Source organism: Trichechus manatus, unplaced genomic scaffold (genome assembly GCF_000243295.1).
Source record: "Trichechus manatus latirostris isolate Lorelei unplaced genomic scaffold, TriManLat1.0 scaffold00048, whole genome shotgun sequence".
NCBI lineage: Eukaryota > Metazoa > Chordata > Mammalia > Sirenia > Trichechidae > Trichechus > Trichechus manatus.
Genome location: NW_004443984.1, coordinates 9,031,485 through 9,041,378, shown reverse-complemented (window position 1 = coordinate 9,041,378; position 9,894 = coordinate 9,031,485). Strand labels below are relative to the sequence as shown.

The window sequence follows — 9,894 nt, the reverse complement described above, 5'->3', positions numbered from 1 at the left end:
CATCTTTTTAAGTCTCCTCTGACATAACAGTTGCTGACAAAACAAATTAGGAACAATTAAAACCCCAGTCAAAACTAAGTTGATAAATTTAAATAATTAAGGTAGAAAATTTTTCCAGAAGAAAAAAGCCACTAAAGAATCTTTGGGAAAATGACTGGAAAAAGGAAAGAATATAGTAATAAAGATGGCAGAGATTCGTTTCTTAAAAAAGGAAAACTCCATGCAGCTGATGAGGGGTATAGTTTAGCAATCTTGTAATGGTTTCTAAGCAAATCTTTGTTAAGTGGTTCCTAGGCCAAGAGCTTCAATAGTCTGCTTCTTTAGCTCTAGATCTGCAGAAGTGAGTGACCATGTGTTCCACCATGAAAACACAAAAGCAACTCTACATGCTAGAAAATAACTTCAATCACAACCTCTCAGGAAATAGTTTAATAATGGTCTTTTTCCAATTAAGAATAGAATTTCTCTTCTTTCATAGGTAAAATTAGAAAATTTGCTTAATCCAAAGAGAGACAAAGTAATTTTTCTCAGGTTCCTAAAATGGAAAACCTGAAGTATAATCCTAAATTTTTAAATTTCTTCTTAGTTAAATGCAGCAGTTAATGCACAAGGCTCTTTCTCCAAACATATCAGGATGGCAAGAGTATCTCAGCCTAAACAAGAATAACTTCATAGTCTCTTGTAAGAATAAGTTAGCAAACCCAGACTAAGGCTAACAAAATATAGTAAAAGAAGAGTGATGGAAAAAAAAATCAAAGGCATGTGGCATACTGTTTAGCTCCTATTTTCATCTAATTTTCCTGTTAATTATACCCAAAAGACATGATTAAAACACGTATCTGTTTTCTAAAATTTATACTGGGCCAGGATTCCTTTAATTAAGTCCTTGTGGATGGTTAGAACCAGGTTCTGTGTTGAACGCTTTTGTTTTATTGCTAAGGAAAGGTCTCCACATTTCTCTACAATGGTTAACTTCTCTCTCCTATTTTGTAGGTTAAGAAGTTGACAATCTCACTCCCAGAACTTAATGAATTTATCAAAGGTAGCTTGTATGTAGTTTCACAAACTATGTGAAACACTGTCATTGAGCTCACTACGCGATGAACAGAGAGTACTGAAGCCACTGATCCATGTTAAAGATTGCTAGGATTACCTCTTGGGTTTGCGGTTCTCTTTTCTGCAACATGAAGTAAAAATTATCTCAACTCTGTGAAGTTACTAGAGTATCAGAGTTGGAAAGGACTTTAAATGATTTAGTCTAAACTTCTTACTACGCTTGAGCTCCCGATTATAATACAGCCACCAGATGATTGTTACATAAATCTTTTCAAGAGCAATAGCATAAAACAAAGAAACCAACCCAAATCTTCCAACTTTCGATTCAGAAGAGTATAGAATTCTAAACACCCACAGTATTAGAAACTACTGCTTGCCAAACAGCACAAATTAGAATTACTTTCCAGAATCGATACAGACTTTACAGTTAATACGTTAAATCTTTACCATGCTGTACTTTTTTCTAGTCCAAGAACATTAAGGTCACGAAAAACTAAGGTCTATGCTCTTGAATACAGTCCTTAATAAAATGCAAACTTATTTTTTAAACCTTTGACTCATTAAATAATCAGCATTCAATGTATCTGGAAACATCATTTACCACTAAGAATTCAAAAGCAAATAAACTGGAGCTTGTATTTAAAAAGGAAACGGATGGAAACTATTGCAAGGAATAGAAAAGATTCAAAGTGGGGGTAACACTTGGCTACTTCTCAGGACAAACTAGAAACTTTTAAATATAAGCTACAGTTCAGCAGCTTTTAAAATTTCATGTTTATTCATATTTTTCAAAATATATGTACATAAAAAAAGGAAGATTTACAACAGGGAAGATTGCCTTACATGCAACACAAATTCCAATGAACTCATGATGGGATCACACATGATTATGGATCTAATTCAAGCCAATCTTCTCAAGTCCATTTCCCAGCCATAGCTTAGGCTGCAGAAGGGATCCCAGAAGACAATGCAAGTGGAATGAATATGAAACAAACATTTTTAGTCTCTGGCAGCACTCAAGGGACCAGAAGATGTACACCAAAAAGTTTAAGACAATTAAAATGTCAAGTGCCACAGGGAAAATAAATGATAACCAGAAATTGATATTTCAAGTAGAAAGCTAATACTATTTAACACAACTTCACAATACCAAAACAAATACAAGTAAGAAAGAGTTAGGTAGTCGGGCTTCATTCTTTTTTTTTTTTTTCTTTTTTTTAATCTCAAAAGGAAGCCACTTGCTTGATATCAAAAGTGCTGTGGAAGGAAAGGAGGGAAAGGAAAAATCCACAGATGAATCTAGAATCTAGTTTATTTTAGCAAATTGTATGTTTTCCACTTAACTCTACATTACAACAATGTAACTCTCCAACATTTCCTTATAAAAAAGGCAAACAGGAAGTGACAATTCATGCTCCAAATATTAAAAAATATATTTAAACATTTGATCAAGAAGATTTTCTATGTTTCAATTTTTGGTAACAGGTGACACGAGAAATCAGATTCAATATAGTCCTATACTTCCCTTCAGTCAAAAACCAAGTGGTGGTGAGAACGTGTGCGTGCTGTTAAGGGAATGAGTGCAGAGCCCTGGGCCAGAGAACAACATCTGGAAATTGATCAATGTGAAAGTAGCCCAAGGAGTCCTACATCTTCAGAATCTAATGAGATCACGGTTTTGGCTTATTCTCAAAGCTGTATCTGTGTTAACAGTTGGAGAAAAGAAGTTAGTGGAGTGGTTTTATAAATAAGATCAATTACTACAGCTATAACTGAAGTGTCCAGGAAGGAGGTTTTACTATTTAGTCAGGGCTGCACTGCCTTCTTTTTACTTCTAGCACCTGACCAGCATCCTGTTCTTGATGCTTTCTACAAATATAAAAATCTTTGCAACTGTTTAGATAAAACTGGAAGGGGGAGGGAAAAAAAGCCAAAGCTGACCATAAAAAAAGAAAGAGGGATAAGGTATGGAGAGGAAAAGGGATAAATATAGTTTAGGGAAGTCCAGGATTATTGCAGAGATTAAAATGGCTGAGGGGAGGGGCAGGCACCAAGAACAGCACCTAAAGCTAACAAATGTCTACGTTGGTTTATTTATATTCCCTCCCCACAATGTTCATAGGGGAGAAAAAAAAAAAGTAATTTTATAAGCATCAAAACTAAAACAAATGCACACTGACCTTAGAAAATAAGATTTTGCATTTAATCATGATACCCTCTTTTCCTATATATTTACTTTTTTGCTTTGAAAGACTTCTTCATGGTGGATTTGCCCTTGCCAGGCAATTTCACTTCCTTTCTCACAGTGGCTGCTGGCTTCTTTGAAGAGCTACCACTAGGTTTCTTGATGACCAACGGTGTGGGTCTGGCTTTCTTGGCAGGAGTTTTGGCCTTGGGAGGCGCTTTCTTGGGCAGGAGCCTAGCTTTCCCCCTCTGGGCAGCAGGGACTTTAACTGTGGGTTTGGATCCTCTCTGCTTCATGGATGCTGTCTTCCCTGGGGACTTGGCTGGGGTTTTCTTCTGCAACCTGTGAGAACCGAAGAGGAAAGGCAACTACTTAGTACATAAGAGATTCACTTTACAAGGAAAACCAGATGCTCTGTCAAAAATAAATGGCACAGGCAGAAGTCACCAATGTTAAGAACAGGAATGTGATTTAATATTTTTTAACTAGTGGATGTACTAAAGTTGTATAAAAATTCAACCAATTCATGGAAGTCTACACAATTCCATGATGTTCCTTCCAGGAAAGTATAGGACTATTCTTCTTTGAATGCCCGAACTGGATATAGATAGGTTTGACCAAAGAGTTAATTACATGTTCACAGCACTTCTTAAATTCAGAGTCTCTGAATCTTCAAGGAAGAAGAGAAGTTCAAATGTCAAGCAAAGAACTTAAGATCCTAAGCTGTTAAAAACACTCTTCTATCTTCAGCCTCTCCTATTAGTAGTACTCTTTCCAGTTCTACAATACTCATCACCCTCCCCACAAGAAGTTATTCACACTTCCACACCTTCTCTTAGGAGGCGGCTCTTCATCCTCAGAGTCTTCCTCTGATGAATCATCTTCATCTTCGTCTTCACCTCTAGAATCCTCTGGCTCTTTCTTTGGAAATAGAACTCCTGGGCTATTAAAACAAAAAAACAAATAAACAAAAAACTTAGGTAAAATAGAGCCCCACAGAGGTTATGGAAGAGTGTGAACCTAGAAGCTCTTCCCTAGACTTTCCCCACTTCCTTTTGCCCTCTCTGCAAGTCAATTTAGATTATAAAATCATGTTACAATTTAACAAATTTTGAATACATATACAAAGTTACAACAAATCTATAAAAGTCCCAGACTACACCTCATTCCCTTCCTCTCTCCATTTAATAAAACTGATCCTTAATCATTTACTAAGTAAACATTTACTTAAGGCCCTGAATGTCTGATATGTCTGCCACTATACTAAAGCAGTGAATGGTCTATAAGGCAGTGAACGGTCTGCATAGCAGAGCACACTTTTTAACTTCATGATACTGGCAAAAACTTCAAAGTACTGTAAGGCCTGAATCTCTTCAAAGTTTTAGAGAAAGTCAGCAGGATTCCCTAAGTCTTCTTTGCTCTCAATGGTAGAAATCCTGATTCTTCTAATTAAAAAGTTCTTAAATTATACATTTTATGTGTGTGACTTTAAGGATTAAATTTAAACCAGTGTTTGAAAAATTCAAATAATACACATTCAACCAAGTAACATTTATGTTTGTGTGCAAAGAACAATACAATAAACAAAGCTATACTATACTCTTGCTAGAATATGGTCTTAGTGGCGCATGTAATGGTGGTTTACTAGAGATGAAGGTATTTTTTAAGAAGGCTATAGCACCAGTGCAAAGAACAATGCTCAATATATTTTCGGTTGGAGGAGAAGACAAGATGGCAGAGTAATCAGATGCTTCCGGTGGACCCTTTTACAACAAAGACCCGAAAAAACAAGTGATTAGATTACATATGGCAATCTGGGAGCCCTGAACATCAAAGGCAGAGCTGGGGAACCGTTCTGAGTGGCAAGGGAAGGGAGAGACGGTTCGGAAGCACCAAGGAGTTGCCAAACCTGACCTGGCAAGAGCCTGAGCCCTTCAGGCCTGAGCAGCTCATTGGTGAGCGGTGAGGCAGGCAAGCAGCCGGGCTCGGGAGGTGCATTTTGCGCACCAGGAGAGACCCAGAGCCAGAGAGTCTACACAGCCACCAAGAACCAGTGAGAAGCAGCCCTAATCAGCAGGAGATAAGTACTTGCATATGGCCTACCATGGGGATCAAAAACAGCCCTCTTAGGGAAAAACCTCTCCCATTTACCTCTTAATTCCCTGCTCTGCACTGGGTCCCAGACCAGCTTCAGCAATTGCCGAGTCCGCTGGGCCAGAAGTAGGATCTGTCACATGCCCTGAACCACTCTCCCGCCTTGGAGAGTGAACAAATTCACAAACGGGAAAAAATAAACTGCCAGCTCCCATAAGCCAGGAACCCAGGATAGGCATAGCGCCTTTGCCTAGGCACAGGTGCAAGGGATCCACGGACTTTGAGTGCCTTTCCTCCTACATAGACTTGTGTGGGCCCATCTCAACAGCACAGGCCCTCATTACCTCAGTACAACAGGGAATATACTGAAAGTCAAACTTCAACTGTTTCAGCCGTGAAGTGGCAGGTTCTTGACATTTGACACTGCTCTGCCCATTAAGCAGGGTCTTCACCTACCCACATCAGGGGCCTGAGGACTGGTGACTCCACCCATGCCACCTAGCCACCTGAGACAGGGGCCCATGAATAAGAGGTGCCCCTAGTCCTTACAGCCAACAGCATTAGATGCTCACAGTCCAGCTGCAAAACCCACCCACCTACGCGCTCTAGGGAACAGGGAACTGCCTTCCTCCTGGATACTCAGGGACAGCCGTCGGCCCCCTGCCTTGCTCAGAGTGTGTCCCCCTGCTGCAGCTAGATGCCTATGCCTACACCAATCACCCATGCTTGTCTAGGACTATGAGAGCCTACACCACACATTTGGTGGCTATCTACCTGGCCACCTGAGCTGAATCCACACAGGAGGAGTGGGCGGACTCTTGAGCTCACATACCTAGTAACAGATCTAACCACCTGGTGGCAGGACATCAGAGTTTCAAAGGTGCCAATAATCAAAACAGCTCATACAAACAGCATATTTGGGCATATCAAAACAAAACAAGAAGGTAGGACACAGTAAGGAAACATAAAATAAATAAATATACCAACTTATTAATGGCTCGGAAACAACAGTCAATATCAAATCACATGAAGAGGCCATTCATGATGGCTTCAGCAAGCTCCCAAAATAAAGAATCTAGAAATTTTCCAGAGGAGGAAGATTTCTTGGAATTACTGGAGGCAGAATACAGAAGATTAATATATAAAACTCTTTAAGAGATTAGGAAGGAAATTAAGCAAAACACAGAACACGCAATAGAGGAAATTAAAAAGATAAGAGAAGAGCATGACAATTTTAACAGGCTGCAAGAATCCATACAGAGACAGCAATCAGAAATCCAGAAGATTAGAAATCAAATTTCAGAATTACACAACTCAATTTAAAGTCATAGGAGCAGAAATGAGACAACAGAAGTCAGAATTAGTGAGATGGAAGATAAAGCACTTGATACCAACTTATCTGAGGAAAAATCAGATAAAAGGATTACAAAAAAATGAAGAAACCCTAAGAATTATGTGAGACTCTATCAAGTGAATGGAGTACGAGAACGGGGGGGTTAACAGAAAATACAGAGAGAATTGTTGAATATTTGTTGGCAGAAAACTTCCGATATCGTGAGAGATGACAAGACATCTATCCAAGATGCTCATCAAATCCCATGTAAGGTAGATCCCAAAAGAAAGTCACCAAGACATATTATAATCAAACTTGTCAAAACCAAAGATAAAGAGAGAATTTTAAGTGCGGCTAGGGATAAACGAAAAGTCATCTACGAAGGAGAGTCAATAAGAATAAGCTCAGACTACTTAGCAGAAGCCATGCAGGCAAGAAGGCAATGGGATGACATATACAAAGCCCTGAAGGAAAAAAATTGCCAGCCAAGAATCATATACCCAGCAAAACTGTCTCTCAAATATGATGGCAAAATTACGGCATTTTCAAATAAACAGAAGTTTAGGGAATTTGCAAAAACCAAACCAAAATTAAGAGAAATACTAAAGGGAGTCCACTGGTTAGAAAATCAGTAACATCAGATAACAACCCAAGACTAGAACACAGGACAGAGCAACCAGATATTAACCCAGATAGGGAAGTCACAAAAGTAAATCAAAGCTAAAACACTGAAAATAGGGAAATAGATGTCAATATGTAAAAGATGACAACATTATAACAAAAAAGAAGGACTTAAAAAATGTAGACACAGATTTTTCATATGGCCAGAAAGTCAAGGTGATATAAGAAATAAGACTGGTATAAACTTAGAAAAATAGGGATAAATATTAAGGTAACCACAAAGAAAACTAACAATCCTACAAGTCAAAATAAAAAACTAGAAAAATATAAAGACTCAGCAACCACAAAATCAACAACGATGAAAAGAAAATATATAAAGAAAAATGAATCAGCACAGAAAATTAAGCAGAACAAAGAAACTGTGAACAACACACACAAAAAGACATCAAAATGAGAGCACTAAACTCATACCTATCAATAATTACGCTGAATGTAAATGGACTAAATGCACCCACAAAGAGATAGACAGTGGCAGACTGGATAAAAAAACATGATCTGTCTATATGCTGCCTACAAGAGACACACCTTAGACTTAAAGACACGAACTAAAACTGAAAGGATGGAAAAAATATACCCAGCAAACAACACTCAAAAAAGAGTAGGAGAGGCAATATTAACCTCTGACAAAACAGATTTTAAAGCGAAATCCACCACAAAGGATAAGGAAGGTACTACATAATGATTAAAGGGTCAATACACCAGGAGGACATAACTATAATAAATATTTACGCATCCAACGACAGGGCTCCAAAATACATAAAACAAACTCTAACAGCATTGAAAAGAGAGATAGCCATCTCCACAATAGCAGTAGCAGTCTTCAACACACCACTTGCGGTGAAGGACAGAACATCCAGAAAGAAGCTCAACAAAGACATGGAAGAGCTAAATGCTGCATGTCATAGATATATACCAAACACTCCACCCAAGAGCAGCCTTTCTTTTCCAACACACATGGAACATTCTCCAAAATAGACCACATATTAGGCCATAAAGCAAGCCTTAGCAAAATCCAAAGCATCGAAATATTACAAAGCATCCTTTCTGACCAAAAAACCATAAAAGTAGAAATCAACAACAGAAAAAACAAGGAAAAAAAATTAAACACATGGCAACAGAACAACACCTTGTTAAAAAACTACTGGGTTACAGAAGAAATTAAGGATGGAATAAAGAAATTCACAGAATCAAACAAGAATGAAAACACATCCTACCAGAACCTTTGGGTAACAGCAAAAGCAGTGCTCACAGGTCAGTTTATAGCAATAAATGCACACATCCAAAAGGAAGAAAGGGCCATAATCAAAACATTAACCCTACAACTGGGACAAGCAGAAAGAGAGCAGCAAAAGAAGCCCTCAGGCGCCAGAAGAAAGGAAATAGTAAGAATTAGAGCAGAATTAAATGAAATAGAGAATAGAAAAACAACAAGACCAAAAGCTGGTTCTCTGAAACGATCAACAAAATTGATAAACCACTGGCCAAACTGACAAAAGAAAAACAAGAGAGGAAGCAGATAACCTCTATAAGAAATGAGATGGGTGATATCACAACAGACCCAACTGAAATTAAAAGAATCACAACGGAATAGTATGAAAAATTGTACTCTAACAAATTTCAAAACCTAGAGGAAATGAAGAAATTTCTAGAAACTCACTACCTACCCAAACTAACACAAACAGAGGTAGAACAACTAAATAAACCCGTAACAAAAGAAGAGATTGAAAAGGTAATTTAAAAACTCCCAACAAAAAAAACCCCTGGCCCGGATGGCTTCACTGGAGAATTTTATCAAACTTTCAGAGAAGAGTTAACACCACTACTACTAAAGATATTTCAGAGCACAAAAAAGGATGGAATACTCCAAAATTCATTCTATGAAGCCAGCAAAACCCTGATACCAAAACCAGGTAAAGACACCACAAAAAAAGAAAATTACATAGCAATATCCCTCATGAACATTGACGCAAACATCCTCAACAAAACTGTAGCCAATAGACTTCAGCAACATATCAAAAAAATAATTCACCATGACCAAGTGGGATTTATACCAGGTATGCAGGGATGGCTCAACATTATAAAAACAATCAATGTAATCCATCACACAAATAAAACAAAAGACAAGAACCACATGGTCTTATCAATTGATGCAGAAAAGGGATTTGAAAAAGTCCAACACCTACTGATGATAAAAACTTTCAGCAAAATAGGAATAGAAGGGAAATTCCTCAGTACAATTAAGGGCATGTATACAAAGCCAACAGCCAACCTCATCATAAATGGAGAGACTTTGAAAGCATTCCCCTTGAGAATGGGAACCAGACAAGGATACTCTTTATCACCACTCTTACTCAACACTGTGCTGGAGGTCCGAGCCAGAGCAATCAGGCTAGAAAAAAAATAAAGGGCATCCAAATTGGTAGGGAAAAAGTCAAAGTATCTCTATTGGCGTATGATATGATCTTATACACAGAAAACCCCAAAGAATCCACAAGAAAACTACTGGAACTAATAGAAGATTTCAACAAAGTTTCAGGATACAAGA

At 38.0% G+C, this 9,894-nt stretch overlaps 1 protein-coding gene across 5 annotated transcripts in view; it reads right to left on the bottom strand.

Annotated features, from left to right (window-relative positions):
- Positions 1-1,812: 1,812 nt before the first annotated feature.
- The window catches only part of HP1BP3 (heterochromatin protein 1 binding protein 3), a 53,443-nt gene continuing 45,361 nt past the window's right edge, over positions 1,813-9,894 (bottom strand). For 3 of the 5 annotated variants that reach the window (XM_023732135.1, XM_023732136.1, XM_023732139.1), the window contains 3 exons: positions 4,071-4,184; positions 3,293-3,583; positions 1,813-2,313 (listed from right to left, as the gene is read on the bottom strand). In XM_023732135.1, coding sequence (XP_023587903.1) covers positions 2,280-2,313; positions 3,293-3,583; positions 4,071-4,184 — 439 coding nt within the window. In that variant the 3' untranslated portion in view covers positions 1,813-2,279. Of the gene's footprint in view, positions 2,314-2,338; positions 2,758-2,957; positions 3,584-4,070; positions 4,185-9,894 lie in introns of those variants that run through there. The other 2 variants (XM_023732137.1, XM_023732138.1) reach the window with 2 other exon arrangements.